The sequence below is a fragment of the Musca domestica genome, unplaced genomic scaffold (genome assembly GCF_030504385.1).
Source record: "Musca domestica strain aabys unplaced genomic scaffold, Musca_domestica.polishedcontigs.V.1.1 19, whole genome shotgun sequence".
Lineage (NCBI taxonomy): Eukaryota > Metazoa > Arthropoda > Insecta > Diptera > Muscidae > Musca > Musca domestica.
The window spans coordinates 10837596-10863700 of NW_026712245.1; the positions used below are offsets into that span (position 1 = coordinate 10837596).

At 34.3% G+C, this 26105-nt stretch overlaps 1 protein-coding gene and 2 long non-coding RNA genes across 3 annotated transcripts; 2 read left to right on the forward strand and 1 right to left on the reverse strand.

The window, feature by feature from the left end:
- Window positions 1–1987: 1987 nt before the first annotated feature.
- Window positions 1988–2994, reverse strand: LOC109611640 (uncharacterized). The gene is made up of 2 exons (XM_020034682.2): window positions 2670–2994; window positions 1988–2529 (listed from the first exon to the last, which is right to left on the reverse strand). The coding sequence occupies exon 2, from the start codon at window positions 2282–2284 to the stop codon at window positions 2039–2041; it is 246 nt and encodes an 81-aa protein (XP_019890241.2). The 5' UTR covers window positions 2285–2529; window positions 2670–2994; the 3' UTR covers window positions 1988–2038.
- Window positions 2995–19431: 16437 nt separating this feature from the next.
- LOC131802052 (uncharacterized) lies at window positions 19432–20662 on the forward strand. Its single transcript, XR_009342020.1, has 2 exons — window positions 19432–20071; window positions 20141–20662. It is a non-coding gene; the product is annotated as an uncharacterized LOC131802052 (long non-coding RNA).
- Window positions 20663–22798: 2136 nt separating this feature from the next.
- On the forward strand, window positions 22799–23598 carry LOC131800535 (uncharacterized). Its single transcript, XR_009342021.1, has 2 exons — window positions 22799–23299; window positions 23366–23598. It is a non-coding gene; the product is annotated as an uncharacterized LOC131800535 (long non-coding RNA).
- Window positions 23599–26105: the final 2507 nt, after the last annotated feature.

The window sequence follows — 26105 nt, forward strand, 5'->3', positions numbered from 1 at the left end:
ACACATCTTTTGTTAGTGAAAATAATGGAATGTGTGAGATATAAAGAGAAGCAGATGCTTATTTCGGATTTTATAAACGTTTTGGTTGTTCAAAAATTTGACCGTTTTTGGGGGAGGTACCAGAAGGACTTGATGGAGTGGACCGATATTATTCATTTTTGCACATGACCTAGAACTGACGCAAATATTAGGATTTGCAAAGTTGGAGCAAAATCGGATTTTGAGTGGACCAATGTATTCCATCTTGGCACCAGACCTTGGGTTAATAAAATTATTGCGATGTTTGAAAATTGAAGACAATCAGAATCTTAAATCAAAATTTATTAGAGTTGTAATTATTCAGAATTTTGACTCTTTGTGGGAGAGGTACTTGATGGAGTGAACCGATATTGTAGCACTAATAGAAAAATTACGATTTGCAAAGTTGGAGCTGAATCGGATTATCGTTTCTCTTTCCGTGCAAAAACATTTTTTGGTTAAAAATTTTGACAGAAGGAATGGACCGATATATTCGATCTTATCACCAGACCTTGGGTTCATAAAAATATTGGGATGTGTGAAATTTCAAGACAATCGGACTATTCCATCACGTTTTGTAACAGTTGTGGGGGAGGTTTTTGATGAAGTGGACCGACATTGTCCATTTTCGCACCTGACGCACTAATGAAATTATTAGGATTTGCAAAGTTAGAGCAAAATCGATTCATCTTTTTTCTTTCTGCGCAGAAAATATTTTTTTGAAAATTTCGACATTTTGTGTGAAGGGGTGAGAGGTACCAAGTGGACCGAAAATTTTATTTTCATACCAGGGTTAATATAATTATTGAGATGTGTAAAATTTGAGGACAATCGGACTCTTACATCACATTTTATAACAGTTGTAATTATTAAAAATTTTGACCCTTTGTGGGAGAGGTACCTGGCACGTTGCAATATTTATATCATATTTATATAGAACCTACTCCATAAGGGGTTAAACATTTGAATAATCATAACAGAAGTCAAAATATTTTTAAATAATCGTACATTGGCTGAGGTTATAAATTTGTCGGCTAAACCGACAGATACTGACTCCATAACTTGTAATTTTTTTTTGGAAATTAAGACCTTTTGTGGGGGAGTTTCCAGAAGGAGTGGACCGATATTGCCCATCTCCGAACTCGATTTAAGTCTGATAATAATATGTTTGGACCGAATCGGATACTTCCTTCGAGAGTTATCGTGTGCACCAGCCTGACAGGCGGACGGACGAACGGATAGACGGACATCGCTAGATCGACTCCAAATGTCCTAAACGGATTTGGTCTAAAGAGACCCAGGGTCTAAACCCCTTATTTCGATTAGGCACCCTCTGACCGTATCAAATGATATATACCCTCTGTAGCCATATGGCTGAGGGTAAAAAAAATGGTTTGCGAGGTATAACCACGATGTAACGGAACTTATTTTTTTTATTTTTTTTAATGTTTTTTTTTTTTTGGAAAAAAATCCTTTTTTTAAGTTTTCTCATGTTGGGTCGGGGGTAAAAATATGGCGGCAAGTCGACTGATACTTTTCAACTTTTATATTTTAAAAAATAAATCTTGCTTTTTGAAAGCGTATTTCATTGAAACCGGTTTCGAAATTGTTTACATGTGTAATTTTAAAATATCCATATATTTTGTGAGCAATACACCATATGTATGTGTGTCGAGATTTCTTTGTAACAATTACAATATATGGAAATTCAAAAAAGAAAAAAAAAATACTTTTACTCAAAAAAAAACAAAATTTTTTATAAAATTAGAGCTTTATTATTTTGAAAATTTTGAAAAGATAACAATGATTGGAACATTTTTAAAATGCCAAGATAATACTACAAACTTTCCACGAATGACAGCTCTTTAAAGAAAACAATAAAAATGAAAACAATTATAAAACTACGCTACTAAGGATCTATTCTAGGCTTCTCGCTAACTAAATGCAAAAAATGAATGTGACAAGGCAATCTTTTTCTTCTTCTTCTTCTTTATGGAATGGAATGAGAACTCCTTAAAAACTAACAAAAATGCATGCTGTTGAATTTATCACGATTCTCACGCACCATATTATTGTACTTCCATTTATCCGCCTCCGAGGCATTCTTCGACCAAGCGTTGTTTGTTGACTTGTTGCCGCTGGCACTACCGCTGCTGTAGCTGGGAACGCACGAGCTTTGGTATTTGGAGTTGGCATTGGCAGAAGCCTTTACTCCGGGATTGTCTTGAGAGGAGATGCATTTCTCAGTGCGATTAGTGTAAACCATTTTGCTGTTGTTGTTGTTTGTGTTGGTAAAGAGAGGGGGTTTTTGTAATTCAGGTATTTTTCTTTTCAAAAAAACAAAGTGTTGAGCCGTGGGTTGGTTGTTAACAGTTCAGTCCAGTTGATTTAACGTCGGAATGAAACCAGTTTCATGGAACGTACTTGATATGGGTGAGTACTTTAAGTTCTAGACCATTAGCCGAATTGCCTGTCCGAGAGCCGGGATGGTTTGCGAGATCCTTAGTTAAACTGTAAAAAAATAAAAGAAAACTTCATAAGTCAGGCGGATTTGGATTATTTAGGAAGAATTTAAATTTAATTTGTGGAGAAAGTGACAGGTCATAATCCTTTCTTCTTCTCTCTTTCGTGCTCCAGGTTAGCCAACTCACCGTAGTTTAAGTGACTTCCTTGCTAGGGGTCTAAACATTGACACCAATCGTTTTGAAGTTTAACATATGTGAAATAGAAATCGACAAACAGTTGTGGTCGATTGGTTGACAGGTAATCCAAAAGTAATCCGAAATGTGTTACAGCAGTAATCCGTTTTGGGTTGTTGCGTCAATTAGATATCCTTGGCACTAATGTTGGTTGTTGAGGTTTTTTGATTTGATTTTTAAGACCAAAAGATGTATTAAAATGCTACTGCCGTTGCTGTTGCTGTTGTTTTACAACTTTCTTTGGAGAATTTTGAACCACAACTAATGCTCTCAGTTAACGAGCGCCTGGCTTAAATAGTCGCCAGCGACCAGTGCTTCGGCGCGTAACACTCGTAACATCGTTTCATTCTAATGAGATGCAAAATGCACTCAGCAAACACCTGGGCTGTCTCACTGGCCTGGCGATTGATTCAAACTTTATTAACGTTGCAACCAACATTCCTGCGCTCGTTGCTTTCAGTGCAAATCGAGTACAAATCTCTGCATCTTCTAGTCTGTCGTTTGCTCGCACTTATTTTCTTATGCTGTTTATCGTCATATTGTCATATAACACAATTTATTGTGTCTGTCGGCTTAATAAAGACTGGTTTAGACGCTACACTGGCTGTGTACTGCCGTTAAGCTGAAATATCGACTTGACTACAACCAAATGAAATGGGGTAAACCTGCTACCACTCACGTCCACCTAAAGAAGTAGAAATTAAACAACAGTGAACTGTTTGTGGAACTCTTTACAGTTTATGGTCCATACATACGTATTTGATATTTTTGGAAGAACTATTATTAACTAATTATTTTTTTATTTTTGGAATGAAGTGCATATTTAGTATATATTTATAAAATGTAGTAAACATGTAAAAGTTCACTGAAATTAAACGAAATAACTTTACACGTTCTTCACGTTCTTGGCAAATTATAACAGACTCCAAACATTTATTGCCGTAACTGGATCTCCAATTAGTAAAACTTTGAACTTTTGCCTTCAATTAGCCATCTTCATTTGTTTCGAAAGGCAAGCATTTGCGGTAATAATTTCCAATGATTTGAATCCATTTTTGTTTTTTGGCAATACTTGACAACAAACACAAACTGGATTTCCGAGAAGTTAACAAAAATTAATTATTTTGTTATTGTTTGCAGGGTTTCAGATTGTGTTTAATTAAAGTCATTACACTGCAAAAAAAAAAAACAAACGATCTCATGAGACTATCAGAATTATATAATATCAATGGATTGTGAATTGAATTGCTTAAGGGAGCAACAAATAAAGTGACATTTTATAAAAAAAATATTTTTGTTACCAGAATACGTTCGCACATCTTCTTTATATCTATAAAATAGGAAAATGTTTGTATGTTTGTTTGTAATTTATAGACTCAAAAACTGCTGAGCAGATTATCGTGTATTTGATGGACCAAACACGATATGTATGTGCGATTCTAATGAAATTCGGAAAAAGTGGCGGAATACATAATAATTCATCAAATTATATCGAAATCGGATCATATTTACATTTGGTATAAAAATAAATGTTGTCAAAATATATGGAAAATCGGTGTAGAATTTGATTTTATTTTATTAAGAAACACAGGCCCATCACGACTTTGCAATGGGCATTTGCAATGACAATTAATAAATCCCAAGAACAAACTCTTCGTGTTTGCGGAATAAAATTGGAATGTTCCTGCATTTCTCATTGTCAGCTAAACCTGACATGTTCACGCGTTGGTAGACCGAGCGATTTCTTTAATGAATTCAAACTCGTCTATTTGCCAATATTTAAATAGAAGCTAACATTTTGTGCACATTCAAGTAAAGTTTTTAAATGGACCATGTCAGACCAATATAGGAAGGGCTATATAATGGCTCCTCCCGATATTCGATATTTTGACACTTTATACAACAATGTCAAAGGTATTTGTTTTAAATTCGTAATGTATTATACCTCATGTTTCAGAGCATTGTCACGTTTTTCTATAGCGCATATATAACACCAACTCTCGATATTCTGCCTTCTGCTAATTTTATCCACATTTTCGACAAAATAGCTTCAATTTTGGTATTTGAAACCCTCAATAGTTACCTTCTGTAGCATATCATTTTTGTGCAGACCCATATAACGGTACCGCCAATTTAATGATATATTTAATACTTCTACTTCAATATCCGCCCGATTTCAGAGACAAAAAATTGATCTAGCTCGAATACTAAATTCGGACAATTTTAGTTTTAGTTTTACCTCATGATGGACGACATTAAAAGTTCGGCCCAACCGAACTGTTCCTTCATGGTTGATAGCAAACCTTAGCCCAGGGCTCCTACTTTTCGATGACCAAATATTTATGAATACCCTATTTTTGGAGACATTCAAAAAATATTTAAATAAAACTTAGGAATAATCTCACGCTACGTCTTGCGAAATTTTTTGGCTTTTAGGGGAGCTTATTTTTTCTAAGTTCTCTACTGATCTAAGTCTAATATAAATATAATTACGTTGTACGCATAGTGTATATGGATGGGGTACATTTGTTGGGAGGTACAATGGGTTGACCATTTTTGCCCGTGTATTGGGTACACCCTTCACTAAACCTCACATTTTTTATGTTTTTTATACCCTCGGTCATGTGGCTACAGACGTGCCTCTTTGGATCAAATCCATTTCAGGATATTTGGAGTCGATGTCTGTCCGTCTTGCTGAAATATCCGATTTGGTCCAAACTTGTTACATCGTAATATTATTGTCAAACTTAAATCGAGTTCGGAGATGGGCAATATCGGTTCACTTCTTTTGGTACCTCCCGCACAAAAGTTCAACATTTTCACAGAAAACTAGGCACGTGTTGATATATAGCCTCTGTAGCCATATGACTGAGGGTATAACTATATACCGTTTAGAAAAAAAGATCATCAAATTTATGCAAACTTTTCAATACATGTATCAGTGCTATGTCAGGTGCGAAAATGGACTATATCGGTCCACTGCATCATATCCCTCCCCCATAACATGTCAAAATTTTGAATAATTATATCCCTAATAAAATACGAAATAAACATCAAATTCTCCTCAATATTCATACATCCCAACATTTGTGATAATACAAGATCTCGTGTGAAGATGGTTGATATCGAACCACTGCTTCTGGAACCTCCCCCACAACGGGTCAACATTTTTTCATAAACATTATTCACAACATTAAGCTCATAAAACTCGAAATGAGCATTCGATCACTTTCAAACTCACCACATCTCAATATTTCTACTAACACAAGATTAATTGTGAAGATGGATAATATCGCCCCACTCCATCATGTAGTTCCCCCACAAAGGATCGAAATTTTGAATAATTTTAACTCTCATAAAATGTGAAGTAAGTAACCGATTCTCCTCAAATTTCACACATCGCAATATTTGTATTACCACAAGATTTGGCGTGGAGATAATAAATATCCGTCCACCCCTCCACAAAGGTTCTCAATTTTAAATAAATACTTATATCTACATAACTTGCGAAACGAGTCTATTCAAATATTTCTCTAAACCAGGGATCTGACGTAAGTATGATACTTATCGTATCTCCCCAAAAAATGTTAAATTTTAGATTAGATAAAAATTTTGCACATCCTAATATTTTGATCAGCATTAGATGAAGTGGAACAATTCCCTTATATCTTGTACTGCACGCATTTTTCAACCTTTTCCAAAATTAATCACATATCTCGCATAAAGCGAAGGAAATGGTCAATATATTCCAAATCAAGCTATCTGTAATATTTATATATTCCTTAGAAATGGTTCAACAATTTGAATAACCATAAAGTAAGTCAAAATATATTTTAATAAACTGGCATAGGCTAAGGGCATACATCTTGGAATGTGCTAAAATTAATCAAAATCGGACAGTATTTCTACATTTTCCAAAGGGGTTTTGTTATTCCAAATTTAAATTTAAATTTTGACTCGTGTAATTTGGTGTTTAAGACAAGTTTATATTTTTTTGTGGTATCATTTAGAAAATTGTAAAAAATACTAAATCGGAAAAGATTAGAATTTTGAAACATATATATGTTTTGGTCACAAAAAAAATTCAATTCCTTTCATAATTCATATTCAAAATTAAGTATCAGTGATTGAAAATGATTCCAATTCTTTATTTTTCTGTTTAACTTCAATCCTAATTTAGTGGCGAATGGAGAAATTGGTCCTAAAACGTGCCTTAGCTAACAAAACATATTAATATTTAATTCAAACAATGCATTTTGACAAAAATTAAAAATTTATTGAACTGTCTGAAAACCCAGACGGTCAGACTGGTTCTTGGATTGTAGCATTCAAATCTTGTTGTTATTATTGTTATTATTCTTGTGAGAACGAATTGCAGTCGATAATTAAATTTTGTTATTGTCTCAAGGACACTTTTCTAATTTTGTGTCTATGATAATTGGGCTCATACAATTGAAGCTAGTCTGCAATCAAGTATACGATTTTTTTAATTGCATTTGTTACTCCGCGTTACATAACATTGGAAATTTCGGGACTTTTTTAATCATTTAAAGATTTTTTTTTTTGAAATATTCAAAAAGGAGAAGATATTTGTGGGAAATTTAGAAAAGACTTGGTTTTTATATGTCGATATGAATGGGAAAGAAAAATACAATTTCAAAAATATTATGTTGTTGTTATTAGTAAAAAAAAACTGAGATTTGAAAAACTCATCTGAAATGGTGTGTTTCTTTAACATTCATTTCCGTATCGACAAACGGAAACAAGTCCTAAGGTTTAATTTTATGTGTGGACATACATATTGAGGACCTGTGTATAATTATAGAAAATAATGAATGCGAAAAACCACTACTATGAGTTATTTTCAATTTTTGGAATTTGGATGATATAACAACAATTTTAATAATACGCTTGAAATATGGGTGCTTGTCTTTCAGAAACATAAACATGTCTTAAAAGTGAGAAGTGACACGTTAAGTACACCGTGGAACAAAAATTTTATAGATAAAACAAAAAATAATAAAATAATTTTCAATAAAAACATTTTCAATCCCCATTTAACAGATCCTGAAGTCGACCTAATATTACATAAAACGGATTATCTTTTGAGCGAAAATCCACAGAAATTTTACAGTGGTGTTCAAAAAAGATTTGTTGCAATTTAATTTTTTTTTTATTAAAATCGGTAACTCGTATCAAAGAGAACCTTCAGAGTGAATTTTTGGTGTTAAATCTGAATTATGTAGAGACCAACATATGTTACACTTTTCTCTGAGTACTACATTTATGTGGCGGTCCACCTCTCCGGCAGCCAGTACGTTAATTTTATGATAAACTGGCGGTAGGTAAGCTGCTGCGGCCGTCGATAACCTGAAATTTTTTATTTTGAATATTTTCTTTGTAACAACAACAACAAATCTATAACGAGAGAGGAAGAATTGGCTGATGCAATGAAACTTGTACTTTTCATCACGCCGGCCTGGCCGGATAAAAGACGCATATCATTACTTCAATTCACTATAAAAGTGGCTTGTTGTTTTTTTAATGTCGTCGCATTGGCCAATTGGAAAATACATATATACATATGTACATATATATATATTAAAATTCAAAGTATATAATATTAATTTTATTAGTTTATTGGTGCATTTGTTCGAATGCATTCATATAACTAACGCTATTAGTCTTTCGATGTTAATGAAAATCATTTGTTTTGTATTTTCAATTAGATGGCTGTCGTATCTCTTTTTCCAGATTGTAATAGAATTTGATGGATAGTTGTAGACTACCTGTTCCACTTTGAATTATTCATTACTTTCCCCATTAACTATTCCAACTTTTTATCCAATCACACTATTTTACAGTGATTATTCAATTTTCGTACTTTAAATAAATGTCTAGATATTATAAAACATTCAACGAAGCATTACTTAAAGCAAATTTCGGGACAGAATCGTATTTTTTAAAATTCGAATAGATTACGAAGAGTTTGCCGAGGTATTGTCATTGAGAAATATTCACAAAATGTATCCCCATTAAAGGGTGTTTTTTTTTCTAATTTTCTCGTAAAAAATGGCTTTAACTTGCATTACACACATTACTTCAAGTACCTTTAATTGATACCAATATTATCTTTAGAAAAAAAAATAGTTCCAAATTCTCTGGTGGCAAGGCACCTTTCGATGTTTCCTTCTCATAAAGTCAGCTTTTTGTATGGCACGGTCTTCTAAAAGGACCAAAAATACGTCCATCCGTTAGATTGTCTGGCTGGTGCGCATGAAGGGAGAATCCGGATTTGGTCAACATTTGCTTGTCGTAATATTTTTATTAAACTTAGATTGAATTTTTTCCGGTGTATCCTCTACACTTCGTCAAAATTTGGACATAATTTAATATCTCACATAAAGCATAGGGAGACCGGTTAAGCTGATTCCTCCTTCTGGTACATCTCAGACAAAATATCAACATTTAAAAACTTACCCAGTAAGGAAAGTACAAATATCGAGCAAGCTGCCCACGAGGATTTGGGCAATCGGATAGCGCACATATATAGCCAACATTTGACAATTACCGACCTTCGTTGGAAATATATAAGGCATTTAGTGATGTGTCGATTTAATATTTGTATAAATCTTCAGGGAGCCAACATTAAAAAAATGTATATTGATTTAATCAATTAATAATCGTTTCGAGGATCTATTATCTATTCTATTATCTATTAGACGTAGTGCGCAGATACTACGTGTAATAGACAGAAAACTGTTTATCTTGTTAATGCGAAGATGTTTCCCGATTCGAACCACAATTTATGCATCGTGATATATTTGCCTAAGTATTTTCTAATAAATAAAAAAATTGGCCCATCCCAGCAATAAATTCGTAGGCGTATGTCATTTTTTCATTACTTATTCAAAAATCAGCACAACTACATACCCTCTACACTACCCGTAAGCAATGTTATAATGAGTTATTTCCATAAAATTAACAAGGAAAATAATATACCTTTATCATACAAGGAAATGAGTTACGGTAGCTGGTTCGAATGTCCGCACCAGCAAACAAACCAAAAACAATCGAGAAAATTTGAATGAGTTTGCCGACACCTATATACGTCGTTAAACATAAATTAATGCTCGGGACAGTGGATGACTACCATTCTAAAAATCCACATTTCAGCCCCTTCATCTGACAACAACAAAAAATTAAATGTGATAAATTAAACACTGATTCAACTCTAAAATTCGAGGAGTAGAACAACACCATCCACCATAGAATAGAGGGTTTGTAACACCCCGAAATATCTATTTTGGACCCCATAAGTTATACATACTCGTGATCTACATAAAATTCTTTGTCAAGCCCTGTCCGTCCGTTTGTCTGTCTGTCCGTATGTGGAAATCACACTAGCTTCCAAACGAAATGAAGTAGGTTCATGAAATTTTATTATCTGTAGGACTTTTGGTATTAAAAATGGGTCATATAGATCCACGTTTTTCAGGTTTTTTGTGTGTTTGGTGGGGTGCCCATTACAATTATGGGGATTTTGACCTTTTTTCAATCATTACCTCCATAATGGGAAATAAATCGGTCAAAATTCCCAGAAAGTAGAGGTCATAAAACCCATAAAAATGGGGTTATGTCCAAAACGATTTCGGGCATAGGATTACGGCAAAGTTATTTTTTTGTGGCATAAGTACCTAATTATTCCACCTAAAAGTTCGGATACAAAATCCGGTTTTATCCGGTTTAACAAAACTGATATGTAAAAATGGGTACTATTTGAAAGCTTATGAGTATCTATCGACCTGCCTAACAAGTGGTCACATGATGGGGTTGTTTGAACCGGTTCCGGAGCAACACAAGAAAATTGGTATTTTTTGAGCCGGAACTTAGAAAAAACCCTAAAAGCAGAAAATTGACTCATTATGGAGTATTAAGATCGACAAATTGCACTATAGCATACACCTTGCCTTTCCAAAATAGTGCCAAATAACCTGACATCTCTTGTAGTTCCGAATACATTGACTTTAAAATCGAACGTCAGAATTATTTTGGCGTAACCAAGTTAAAATACCTACCAGTGATAAAATTGTTCGGTCAATCACAGCAAACCGTCACACTACCATGAGGATTAATTCCGTTTTGGAAGCGGCTTTAATTCCCACTTTTTTATGGGATTATTTGAAATCGTCTTTTGTTATTTGGAGTTCGTAATAGGTTCCACCTCCCATGGCAACAAATTGCCTACAACGTCAACATCATCGTATATCTCCCATATAATGGTGCCTTTCGACATTCGGTATTTTGCAAATTATCATCCCGCATTCTTGAGATGATAATTTGCGTTTTCATATCACCTTCATATAACAGTACCACATTCGCTATTTTAATAGGTTCAGCGGTATTTTTCATCAGGATTTTTTTAACTTTTGAAAGTTTTTCACCATATGGAAGAAGGATATTAAAATATCGATTCGGCCGAACTAAACTTTTTTTTAACATATTTAATAGCTTGTGATGGGTCAGTAGTTAAATCCGATGGCATCCCCTTATTAAAATAAGGAGATAATATGCTGTTTGTAAGTAGTTCCTGGTAACAAAATGTACACAATAAATCCAAATAATGCGTTTATTATGTACATTTTGTCGCCAGGAACTAAGGAGAATTTTTGCCGGATATAAAACCATATCGTCTTTAGATATAAGATAAGAGTAACACGGTTGGCAAAGTTAAAAAGAACGAAGTAAAATCTATTTCAAGGCATCAAATAAATGTGTACCCATTTATTTTTCTAAATAGTATTATTTCTTCCCTTTTATATCATTTTCAATGTTTTTATATATGTTTACATTTATTATTTTAAATACCTTATAGGTTGATAAGTCAATCAAAGATTTCGTGAAATGTTCATTGTTTTTCTGTGTAATTATAAAAAGAAATAAATTAAAATTGTTACAATTTATCGTCGGACAAGCCAGACATTTTTACATAACAATGATGAATTAAAACGAAATGTTTTCTTGTTCAACCGGATTGTTATATTTTCAAGACGTATATCGCTATAAATATATATCTCTAGTATTGATCTAGGTTTTAAATTAAATTGCATTTTTCAACTCAACAAAATTGCCAATCCCCCATAGTCAATACAATGTAATATGCACAATAATTTCGATACTTAATTAAATTTTAATTTCCTATAGTTTTATCTTATTTTTAACATTAAACATATACAATTTTCGGGTATGGTTCTTGGGTTTTTGGCTGAAAACGGGTTTGATAAAAGTGAATGAATTTATGATGTTGACAAACAAACAACATGCGGTGGTTCTATTCTACTATTTGTCTTAAACTTTCTCGAATGAGAAAAGTGAGAAATAAAACTCAAAGTCCATCCTTTGCTTGGTTTTTTTCCATGTACTCTTCAATAAAAGTAATATTTTTTTATCCTACATATTATTTATGTTTTATATAATTAAGTGATATGTTTTCCTTAAACAAGTCATAACATGCGCCAATTCAACGTTTCCGATCGAATTTATTCATTGACTTCTGCCGCTGCCTGCCCGCCTGTCTTTGTGTTAGTTATGCGACGTGATCGGAGTAACGTCTTTTGTTTCGCAAATGTTATTTGGGGACAATCACTTAAAACTGATAAATTGGCAAGTGGTTGGAGACTTCAATTTTAGTCGCCTAATTTAGTAGCGGTTATACGGCATTTAATGGATTCATTCACATTTTTAAAATTATAATAAGGGCAGGTGTGTAAGAAATATCGATATTGGGAATAATTTGCATACATGGAAACTACCGCAATATGTTTATTCAAAATTATTTATTCTTAGTTGTGAACTATGAATCATTGTTTAAACTATCTAAGAATTTACTATTAATCTCAATAATAAATGTTATATTAAGAAAAACTAAACAGTTGGTTTCTAAGTTAAGTTTGTATTCTCATTCTTCTCGATAAGCGTATACTAACCCTAGTCATTCTGTATATCTTATATTTATATCGTCATATCGTTTTTATCAACGTCATATCTTCATCTTTCATAAAATGAAATAACGTCACAGCACACCTATGACGTCCGCTTAACCAATTGACGACGCTCGACACAATCCAATAAAGAAATCATCATCGCCAACATCTTTCTCTTCTATGGTCCCAACTATTTATGTGTGTCAAGAGAAATTCAAGATAATTTGATGTCAGAGAGAAAGATAAAGCCAATCTACGTCAGTCATAAACAAGAAAAAAAAAACAACCGAGAAACTGGCTAAAAGGGGAACAACCAAAACAAAGCTCATGGAAACAACCATCGGCATTTGCATAAAACAAAACAAGGGTATAACGAAATCAAAACAATCAAAGCCAGATTTTTATATACTATATACATATTTACACAAACATACAGTTGTGATTATGTGGCACACTTGCAACAATCGGTGTGAAGTATAAATGACGCTTTTTATACTCTACAACACTATGTGTTGGGGGTATTATAAGTTTGATTTGGCCAAAAATTTGGCCACATTGGAAAATATATATGGATCTTCCTATCTCGCCGAGCTGAGTCGATCTAGCTATTTATGTCCGTCCGTCTGTCCATGTTAAATTGTAATCACTCTACAGGTCGCAATTAAGGCCCGATCCTTACGAAATTGAAAATGAAGGTCGGAATAGAAGCCTATTGCTTTTGGGGATGATCGTATAATATTTAGGGGTTGAAATGAACCAAAAACTGAAAAATGTCCTGATTTTGCAGTTGCTTTACAAGTCGGAATTATAGACCAATCGAAGCAGAAGTTAGAATGGGGCTAGAGCTTAGGGGTGGGCAGAAGCCTTCCAATTTTGATGGTCATCGGGTAATATTTAGTGGGTCAAGTAGACCATAACATTTGTGTTAAATAAAAGTCAAATTTTCAATTCACCGCAAATATTTTTAATCCCTGCGAAATCACAAATAGACGAAAAAGTCAATTCTGACCGATACGTAGATGCCAATAGTAAATGTATCGGATATATATAGCGAAATATATACAAATCTTCAAAATAGAAAAAATACCTCAAGAATGGCTGGGCCGATTTTAACAAATTTTAATCTATAAATAAACAATAAAATCTAAAAAATCGCATAAAAAGATGCCAATACTGATGTTAATATGGATTTTGTAGTATTTTGTGAAATTTGTTCATATTTTTTATCGCATGCGATTTTTTAGAGTTTAGGACAGCGGGTAGAATGGACCACTACTTTTGTGTGAAAAAATACCAGCATTACATACAGGCGATATCTGAAATACACAAAAGGAGGACTTCTGGCTTTTTTTATATTGATTTCGTTGACGAATATAGCCAAATATCGTAGACAAGCAAAACATATAGATTAGTCTAAATTTAGAGATACAGAGGGGACTCTTGCTTTTGGAGATGATCGTAAAAATTTAGGGGTTCAAATGAACCGAAAACAGAAAAAATTTTCTGATCACACAATTGAAGCCAATCGACACGCCTGAGATGAGAGTTAAGGGCAAAAATGGGCAACAACAAATAACATAACGACGGAGTGCGTAAATATTGGGCAAATGTCCCTCATCAAAATGCTGAGGGTAATATCTGGGCATTACTCCGTGACATAATTTTAAAAACCAAATCTCCAAATTCTCAATTTGGGCATAAGGGGGCTTCTAATATATTGTAGTGTTGCAGGGTATCACATGTTCGGCCCCGCACTACTATAGCCTTTGCTTACTTGTTTTAGTTTTGAAATGGTTAAATTTTGCCTTTTTTCTATTACTACAATCACCAAGTGAACTTTTCATAATCGATTTAAAAATCATCGATTTTCGGTAGAAAGTTTTAAAATTTAGTATAAAAATTAAAATGTCGTAAAACTCCAAAGTGGACTTTACGTCTTTTTTTCAATTTTGAAATCATGCTATGATTAAAGTATTTTTAGTTTTATTTTTTTTATTAAAAATGCAAAATCACAAAAGATTGAAAAACAAATGAGAATGTTAAAAAAAAGTTTCCTTTATAATTTTTAAACTTTTTTATTGCGTTATAGAATTTTAAAATAATTTTTGATATCCTTCCCCTTGCAAATCTTGGCCCGTTATTGAATTCAGTTCCTAGAAAAACTTATGGACTATCATCAAATATAATTTATCCTCTGCATATATGTAGTAGTACCCACGATACCCTTTTATTCCTTCAATCTGTGGTATTATTTTAACAAATACAATCTGGAATATTACATTTCTGTTTAAGTTGTATTTGGATAGAAACAAATCGCTTATGTAAATATGTACAATAAAATATAGTGCCAAACCAAGTTTTTCCATTATTTCAAGAAATTTCATTAGAATAAAACATTTTATATTATTTAAATCCAGTTCATCTACACAACTAGTTTACTTGGGCATCTGTAATAAAAATCACGTTTCTAAACCACATTCAAAGCAGAATACATGGAGATAACATTTACATATGTATATAGAGAACAATAATTGGCTCTCTATATCGACTTAATTGACATTGTAAAATTGCATTAAAATATTCAGAAACTCAGGAATACAAAGAAAGTAATAATTCTATTATAAAAAATGAAAATTTTTCATTACTAAATTAATCAATTTTTGAGCCCAAATTACATATAGCCCAGAAAAACAACTCAATACATATCGGGAATCCGTTATTTTAGGTAGGAAATGTGGAAAGAAATAAGATGTTATTTTTTGACCACAAAAATTTGATTAAATAAGTCATTAGATAAATACCACTTTATTGAATTTATGTGATCAGAAAATTACTACACATTTTACGTAACATGGTCTTATTAAAATAAAGAACTGTTATTTGATTTAAATTGAGTATTTTTGCTGGGAGGATATTGCTATTCACCGAGAGTCTGTTTTCGAACACAAATGCCTTTGAGTTCATGGTCCAAACAGCCTTCGAAAGTAATCAAAATAATATCTACTACAAATAAGATCTGCTACTAGTAAGGAAATTAATCAAAACACATAAGCCTTAAAATTTCGAAAAAGCAGTCAACGTTGAGAGCTGCGAAATTATATTTACTAAGCTATTTTGCCTACCACAGAAACGTCACCAAAACCAAGCAACTTTGATGATAAATTTTGAAGATCACAGTTCAAAAATCCAACATTGTCTAGCCAGACAAAGGTCACTCTACTGAAACACTCATACAGTCCGTGTTGTTATGAGACTCAGAAGCATTAGTGCTAACGAATTCAGAGCAGATTGTCTAATATAATGAGAAAACTGTTTTTTTTAAACAAATCTATATGCTAATATGCCATAATGGCAAATAGAAAGATAAACAAACAAATAAATCATAAACATATGATTTTTGGCTTAACAATGCATAACTCAAAAACTAAAAAATTCACATGTGCCTAGCTAAGATTTGAACCGCGTAACTCGACATTCAGGCAACTCGAAGATGCCGTTTCAGTGCCCGGGTGTATGCCCAGGAGGCAATGCAAATTTGGATGTTTGGAGACACCCTTTCTGGTTTCATACTTATCATACCCCTTTCTGGTATCATACCTACAGATATTATAAATAATATTCGTAACCATAGCTATCATCATATCTTATGTAAAGTTGGAAAATGTGGGTCCAAACATTGGTACGTTCTCCAAAAAGGGTATACAAAAGCAAGTAGTCAAATGATGAGAGTATATATTTGTCGGAACACCAATCGACCATACTAATTTGATAGACCTCACTTATGTTGTGGCTATCGATTGAATTTCATGACTTTTGAGATAAGACTGGGTTCGTAGAAATTCGGACTAGAAGTGTACTAAAATTATTTAAAAATTACTAAAGTTCGTATCTCTAGGTATTCTGTGAAAGGAAACAGCTAAATTTTTGATACTCAGTATAGAAATTAAGATTGGGAAGTAGTGTTGATATAAGTATTAAGTGTAAAGACTGTACTAAATATTACTAAATTCGGTACAATTTGATTTGGGTTGAATGGATTGATCGAAAAATTTGAATTCAGGAAGCGTACGAAAGGTACTAAATTTCAATTCTGAAAATTGGCATTAGGATTACTGTTAGTGTGTAGGGTTGAGATTTGGAGGTGGTTTTGAAAATGCGTGCTTAAATGTACTAAATGGTACTAAATTTAGATTTTGGGTAAAGTATTGAATTTAAAAGTCTAAAATTAAACATTTGGATCAACAGCACAATCTTTGGTATTTGGCTGAGGGGGTAGGGCTGGAAATCTGAAATTTGGAGTGAAAGTCATTGATGTTGTGTAGGATAGAAACTAACTAACTAAACTAAGGGGTTTTTCGAAATTCCAACAATACGTGTACCAAAAGTTCCAAAATATACTAAATTTGGTACCATTTAAAAATAAGTGAATGGATGGTGGTAAACTTTTGAAATGTGGTATGAGAAACAATTCTCGAAAATGGGGTTGATGTAAGGAGGTGGTTTTGGAAATTTGTACAAAGTGTAAGAACTGTACTAAATGCTACTAACTTGGTTATAATTCCTTTTTAGGTGAACGGACGAAGCAGATAATTTGAAGTGTTGGTATTGGGGTCTCTGTTGGTGATAGGTTTTTGATTGGTGTCAAGGATAGAGAGATGTAGATTATTTTGGATATGCGTACTAAATGTTACTAAATTTAGTATTGGATGAAGAAATAGAGCTGAAATTTGATATTGAGGTCGCTGTTGGTTTCTAAGGTTTAAATATGGACCCGTTGAAATAGTTTTGGGCAGAGAAATTAGATGTGGGACCATTGAGTAATAGTTTTATTAATATCTTCCTTCGTAAACTTCAAATAAAATACTTTGAAAATTATTTGGTGTAAAAGGTTAACATTTTCCTATTATTCTCTCCGAAAAAGAAAAACTTCAATAATATATAAAACCTTGAAAGTCTGAAAATTTAGTACGATTTATGAAGTTTTGATTAAAAATGTTGTTAAACTGAAAAAAATGTGCAGTTTGAGTACTAAATAGGCTTAACACGAACTGTTGAAACGAATCTAAAATAAAGTAGCGGGCACTTGCTAGTTTAATATAAGGTTAACAGTACATTGGGGGAATTGTTTGAAATTTTAAATTGAAAGTGGAATTTTGAAGGTACTACAAAAAATTGGATACAAACTTAAAAAAAAAAAAGTAAGCAAAGGCTTAAGTCGTGCCGTGCCGACCATGTGATACCCTACAACACTACAATATGTTAGAAGCCCCCTTATGTCCAAATCTCTTTTGGAAGATTTCGCTTTTGAAATTATGTCACGAAACACTGCCCAGATATTACCCTTAGCATTTTGATCAGGGACATTTGCCCAATATTTACGCACTCCGTCGTGCTGTTATTTGTTGTGGTCCATTTTACACCTAAATATAATCCAATGATCATCCAAAATGATAGAATTCTTCCCTGTCCTTAAATCTCTTCTCAGGCGTGTCGATTGTCTTCAATTGTGAGATCAAGAATTTTTTTCTGTTTTTGGTCCATTTCAACCCCTAAATATATTGCGAACATCTTTAAAATCAATAGGCCCAACCCTTCTGAGCCCACCCTACCCTCATGAAAATTTTCGTTAGTATCGGACGATAATTGCAATCTGTATATAATAACCCCAACCTGTATTGTAAGATGAAAAAATATTACAAAATGTAGACTTCAATATTATAAGTCAAATTGAAAAAATCGCATGCGACAGAAAATATGAAAAAAATAAAAAATTCACAAAATACTACAACTACATCATTATTGACATCTTTTTATGCGTTTTTTTTTATTAGATTTTTATAGAGGGCATTCTGAAAATCGGTCCAGCCATTCTTGAGATATAGGCATTCTAGCTAACATCCCTTTCTTTTGTATGTATACATTGTATATATTTCGCTATATATACCCGATATACTTACTATCGGCATCTACGTAACGGTCAAAATTGACCTGCTCGTCTATTTGTGAATTCGCCAGCATTCAAAATATGCGCGGTTTATGGAACATTTTACTTAACACAAATGTTACGGACTATTTCACCCACTAAATATTACCCGATGACCATCCAAATTGGAAGGCTTCTGCAAAGTATTGAGCTCTAGCCCCATGCTTACTTTCGCGTCGATTGCTCTATAATTGCAACCTGTAGAGCAACTGCATATTCAGGAAAATTTTCAGAAAATTTCTTGATCCATTTCAACCTCTAAATATTATGCGATCATCTCCAAAAGCAAAGCTTCTATTCTGGCTCTAACCCCACCTCCATTCTAAATTTCATGAAGATCGGACCATAATTGCGACCTGTGGAGTGATTACAAATTAACATGGACAGACGGGCGGACGGACATACATAGCTAGATCGACTCAGCTCGGCGAGATGGGATGATCCATATATCCTTTCCCATGTGGGAAACCAATATTTCGAGGTGTTATATAATTTTTGGCCCAATTAAACTTATAATACCCCCAACACAGTGTTGTAGGGTATAAAAATTGGTTCATCATGCTACATATGCATTTAAATATGAAAATGAGGTAAAGGACTTAAATGCTGGCCATTAGATCCCGCATTCTACAATATACTTACTGAATTTACCAAATTAAGTCACAGTCAACACCTATTAATATATGCATTCTCAAAATGTGTTTAATATTATAACAAGTACCAATAAAATACAAAAGGACAAGCTATTCACGCAGTATATAATTTCCTGAAATAACGTAACACATCTACAGTCTTCTTAGTTTTCAAATTAAAATTTCTTCGAACAATATTAAACTCACACGCACGTACGTACGTACGAGATAAACAAAACAAGCAGCTTACAAAACATTGTAGAATATTCTTGGAATAAAATTGTAATTACCGCCTACGAGATAGAAAGAAAGTTGCCTTAGCTAAATACATTGTATTGGCAAGCTTGCAAACCTGAAATAGGAGAATCACTCACTTTCCTAGAATTTATTAAACAAACATTCAAAAATACCTAGTCGCTCCGCTGGGGAGACGGGTTGGCGATCACATAAGCCATCGTTGTCGTTGTCGTCGTCTATAATGCGAAACCACGAACAACACGCTGCCGGTGCATGACAATTTAACGAATATAAAAAGCCGGTTGAATTGAGAGCGCTTATCATTCAAAATTGAATATCAAAACAAATAAGATTCAAGGAAAGCCAAAGCTTTTCGTCCAACGCTGTTTCAAAACAAACAAAAAAACTCAAAACCAAGTGAAATTTTCTATGAAATTTTTCACTTTAAAATAATTGCAAATCTGTGGTGTCAATGAATTTCCGAGCCGACACTAAAGCCAAGTTAAATGCTAATTTGAGGTAAGATGCAAAAAAACAACATCCCAATTATTGGAATATAATTAATTATTTTATTTCTTTTTCTTCTAGCCTTTCCAAACATTTGTCATCCAAAAAAGGTTCCCGTACCTCCAACTGCGGTAACATCCTAGAATTCTCTGTGCTAACTCGTCTGCATAGCGTACCTTGATTCCCCTCCACACATTTCCAACCATCTGATATCTTAAATCAAAAAAAAAATTTGTCAAAATGGTCCACAAGAATCGCTCATCTCGCAAATCCTGCCCCGTCATTGATGTCAGCCCCCAACGCAACTCATTATCGGTATCGGCCAACAAATATGAATTGTCCTCAAGCCCTCGTATTGGTTATAAACTAGAGGTACCCAGCCGCCCCATTGGCTCCTCATCGTCATCGTCAGCATCCTCATCTAGTCTTTGGTATTACAATGACATGATCAAGAATAATCGTGAACAATTCAATAGTTTACATTTTTGTTGATATTTGTTCTTAAATATATATTGTTGTAAATTGAATATGCCAAAGTGTTATACTGTTATAAAATATCATCACAATTGTTTAATGAATAAATTAAAAATCATTACATATCAAGCCTGGTCGTTTTTAGAATCTAATTCTTGGGTTATTGAAAAATTAATTTGGTTGGGAGATTGAAAACTCTATTCTTCAAAGTTGTCTAATTAACTTCAGAGATTTGAACTAAAGTCTTAGTTGAGCATGGAACATGTTTGGTACTGGTGATATATTCAAGTGCAAAATAGGAATTTTAATATTATACTATAAAATGTTATGATGATAGGTCCCCGTAATCGGAAACTATAAATGGATCTTCTTATCTCGTCGAGCTGAGTCGATCTAGCTATGTATATCCGTCAGTCCATCAATTTGATTTACAATTTTGAATGAACATTTAGTACTTCAAATGGACAAAAAAATATGTTTTCCTGATTTTGCAGTCGTTGCACAGGTTACAATTGAAAACCAATCGACACGGAATTTTGCATGAGGAGAGAGTTAAGGACAGAGAAGAAGTCTAGAATTTTGGATGACCATTAAATTATTATACCCTCAGCCATATGGCTGCAGAGGGTATATATCATTTGATACGGTCAAAACGTGCCTATTCGAAATAACGATTTTAGACCCTAGGTCTCTTTGGACCAAATCCGTTTCAGAACATTTGGAGTCGATCTAGCGATGTCCGTCCGTCCGTCCGTCTGTCTGGCTGGTGCGCACGATAACTCTCGAAGGGAGTATCCGATTTGGTCCAAACTTGGTACATCGTAATATTTTTTTCAAACTTAGATCGAGTTCGAAGATAGGCAATATCGGTCTACTCCTTCTGGTACCTCCCTCACAAAAGGTCAACATTTTCAAAAAATTTATTTTTTGCACAGAAAGAGAAACGGCAATCCGATTTTGCTTCAACTTTGCAAATCTTAATATTTGCGTCAGTGCTTGGTCAAGTGTGAATATAGACAATATCGGTCCACTCCATCAAGTACCTCCCACACAAATGGTCAAAATTTTGAATAATTACAACTCTTATAAAATGTGTGATTTAATAGTGTGATTTCTTTATATTTGGCTGGAAAACCACAAGTGACTATCGTTAGAGCACGCCAGCATTTAAATGTGAATAAATCTTTTGTGTCTCGTACCATCGCTCGTTACCGTGATAATGGTAGCGTACTGCAACATCGTCAGCTCGGGGTAAAGCCATTGAAACTCCAAAAAGTACAAGAACTTACACCGCAACTGAAAGTAATAGACTCAAAAGAGCTAAAGAGTTGTTTCGCTTGGCCGAAAGTGGTGAACTGGAGAATTTGGTTTTCTGCGATGAGAAAACATTCGTTGTCCAGCAGTTTGTAAACAAACAAAATGATCGTGTTTACTTCCCAAAGAGGTCAGCTGAAAATAGGTCGGTCGGAAATTCGGTTGGCCACCAGAACTCAAGCGCCGGCCATGGTGATGGTGTGGGCCACCATAACAGCCGATGGTCGCTCCGCTTTCCGCTCGTATTAATCGACCGTAGCATCAGAATAAATGCCAAATATTCGCACGAAGTTATTCTAAAGCTTTGGGCACGCAAACATCCAATAATGGTTACAAAATAGGGTTCCTCGCTTCATTTCCAGCGCACAATGGCCACCAAAATCTCCGAATACCAATCCGTTGGACTTTTGTGTCTATAGTATCTTGGAAAGCAAGGTTGGCATTAAAAAAGCATTTCGCTGGGAATGGGCCGAAATACCGCAGAGCAACATTCGGGCAGCGTGTGACGGTTTCATTGGCCATAATTCGCGCCAAAGGTGACCAATTCGAGATCGACATATAACATAGTGCGTCTATGACCAATTTCAGGAGGTATCACTAACTATGTGCTGAGAAAAGCCTTCATTTCCTAATAGTATTTAATAAAACTTTCCTCTCAATTTGTTCTAGAAGATATTAATAAATTATATATTATAATTTTTTACCATAACCTGCATTTTTCATTATTTCAAGTTTTTCATATTCCAATTTTTGTTATTAAATACAGAAGTAGTTTAATCCTACGTTAAATACATCTTACTTCAATAGAGTAAAATGGGATCAAACTATTTGAATAAAATTCAACTTTCCTCAAAAAATCTAAGTCATAGAGATGTAATATTCCGTTATTGATCAAAACAGCTACTTGTTGTCAACAGCCGCCTAGATCACAAACACCATTTGGGGGTGTTATTTTTCTTCAAAGAAAAAAAAAAACCACACTTACGCCAGCATGTGATGCTGATGAATAAAAATTTCATCGTCCCAGACGTAAACAATGAAATAAATTCAAATCGAAGCATCCAATTATGCAAATCACGGCAGATGCTCGACTTAAACAAGTTTATGTTTTTGATATTATTTCTAAATTTTTAAAAACAAACTCAAAATTATCCAAAGACCAAATTAAAAACACGCTACGAATGCATGATAAGCGTAGCTTGCCAGCTATAAAAAGACGGCGAAAGCAAAGGAGGTCATCATTTGAGTTTGGATATCACAACCAAAAGCATCAACCAATCAACCAACCAAGTTTAAGAAAACGATCTTCGTTACTTTTTCAAAATCTTCAACCAGTTATCTAACAATTCAAAAATTTCTGTGACAATATTCACTTGAAATTTATTGGAAAACAACTTATGTGTCAATGAATAACCGCGCCGACACCAAAGCCAAATTAAACGCTAATTTAAGGTGAGTTGGAGAATTTTCCATGCAACATTATCACAATGGATACTAATTTTACTCTCTTCTCTTCAGCCTTTCCAAACATTTGTCATCGAAAAAAGGTTCCCGTACCTCCAATTGCGGAAATATCCTAGAATTCTCCGTGCTCACCCTCATCCAAAGCGTTCCCTGATTTCTTCACTCCACCCTCAGCCAAGCAATCTAAATTTGTCAACATGGTCCATAAAAATCGCTCATCTCGCAAAACCTGCCCCATCATGGATGTCAGCCCATTACGCAACACCCTGCCAGTACCGGCTAACAAATATGAACTATCATCCAGCCCACGCATTGGTTACACTCTAGAAGTACCCACTCGTCGCATGGTAGCTTCGTCTAACACATCGAGTGCTTGGTATTACAATGATATGGTGAAAAACAATCGCGAACAGTTCAATAGCCTACACTTCTGTTAAAAAAATCCAATTTTTGCTAACACGTCAACAACAACAACATCTACAATTCAAAATGTCATTCAAATAAAAGTTCATTAGAAAGTTTATAGCAAACAAAAATCTAGACAAATTGTTATTAATTCGACAGACGGATATCGGCATGTCTCTGTAGCCATGGTCGAGCGAATACATGTATTTCCGGTTAAGGAAATAATTTTCCAAATCTGTTTAGGTCATAGAACTATGGAAGTCATGTTCAAAAATATATTATAAAATTTGTTCTAGAACAGATATGTTTTTCCTCATCTATAAAATGTGTAGACAACTTATATTCGAAATTGTGTCAAGTTCTAACAAGGTGTTTCATTGGAGGAGTGATTAACATAACGGAACGGAATATACATCTTAATTTTATGTTTATAAAGTACAAAGTACAATGACACTTCACTATAATAAGGAACAGTGTTAAAATTAGGTGACATATTCGGGGGATTCACTTAATTCGATGCGACATAATACGACATAATAGTAGGTAAGATATTTGGAGGTTCCTCTTACTGTCTCATATTTGACTTTTTCTCGATATGTTCTTGCATTTAGTTCAAGATATGGAAAGCGTCTTCAGGTTTAGAAAAGTGTTGTTTTTTATTTTTTCTCTAGCCACGACGAAATCGCAAAAGCATTCTTAAAGCAGTGGGATGAGCTGGGGTCGACCACCACACCAAAGTGCTTCACCTGTCACTAGCCATCCACATCCTTCTCGAAGCCTAGAAATTAGCTAATTTTTCCCGCCAATGAAACCAAGCTAGAATACCAACATAAATGAATCAGAGAAGCTGATATCACTTATGTCATCAGTATCTCATAAGCTCCGTCAGCTACATAGTATCACATCAGCATTGTATACCGTACCCACTCACATTTGTCAAGCATACAAGGAAAGTGGACCCTGGAATAGAACAGTGTTGGTAACCTCAAATCAGAGACATCTGATGCTCTCAAAAATGCACATATCGGAAGTTCTCGGAGCATGTTCGGGAAAATGGATTATAACGTATATGGATTTCCGTAAAGAAGTCCCAGTTAAAGTGTACTTTATCTGTGGAACAATAATCCTTTGCCTTCCTGGATTTGTTTGGCAAAGGGCATGGATACCGTGGCATAAACGGAACAGGAGACAAATACTTCTCACTACCTGTGGAAGGCAAGAAAGGATCTACATAATCTGGAAAGGGTTATTTAATGATGTAAAAGAGAGTCCATGCCACCAAGCTTATCGAACAGAGTTTAATTCATGATGATAACGTCAACGATGTCATACATCGATACAGCATCAATATTGACCACAGAGACTAAATATCCTTAAAATACAGCTGAATAACACATGTTCGTATTGGGAGGTACCTGACGAAAATGCACTGGTGGTGAACGCCCTCACACCGCACTGCATCTACTCAATTCCCCTATCAAACCCACTCAACTTACTCCTGGCAATGTCGACATCTATCGAATCCGCTGAAGTTGTAAGCTTGAAGAAACATACAGAAAAAGATAAAAACTGCTAAACTGCAACATCTACTAACAACCGAATAAAAGCTAATGATTTTCCAAAGCCAATTTAATGAATCCCTGAATTTCGAATCCTTGAATACCGCACTACAAATATCGGACTTCATATGGAGCCTCTCGTTATATATTCGTAGACAAATACAGGGTGAGATGAAAAAAACTGCAACAAAGTCAAAACGCCATAACTTTTACATTTTTGTTAAATATTATTGAATGAAAGCAAAAAATGTCGGAAATAGCATCAATTCTCAGAATAAGTTTAGATTTGTTCGAATTGGTCAACTTTGGCACGATTATGGCCTTCAAACGGACAATGAAACCGTCACACGCTGCCCGAATGATGCTCTGTGGTATTTTGGCCCATTCCCGGCGACGCGCTTTTTTGAGGTGACCGACACTTTAATATTTTTTAGTGCCAACCTTGCTTTCCAAAATACACCAGACACAATAGTCCAACGGATTGGTATCCGGAGATTTTGGTGGCCATTATGCGCTGGAAATGAAGCGAGGAACCTCATTTTGTAACCGTTCTTGGGTAGCGCTGTGCTGAGTGCTGAGTCTTGTTGGAATGTCCAAGGTCTGTTTTAATACACTCTCCAGAATATTTATGCGATCATATTCGGCATTTATTCTGATGCCACGGTCGATTAATACGAGCGGCTGTTTTAGCGGCCTACACCATCTCCATGGTCAGCGCTTGAGTTCTGGTGGCCAACCGAAGGTGCACATTTTCAGCTGACCTCTTTGGCAAGTAAACACGATCATTTTGTTTGTTTACAAACTACTGGACAACGAATGTTTTCTCATCG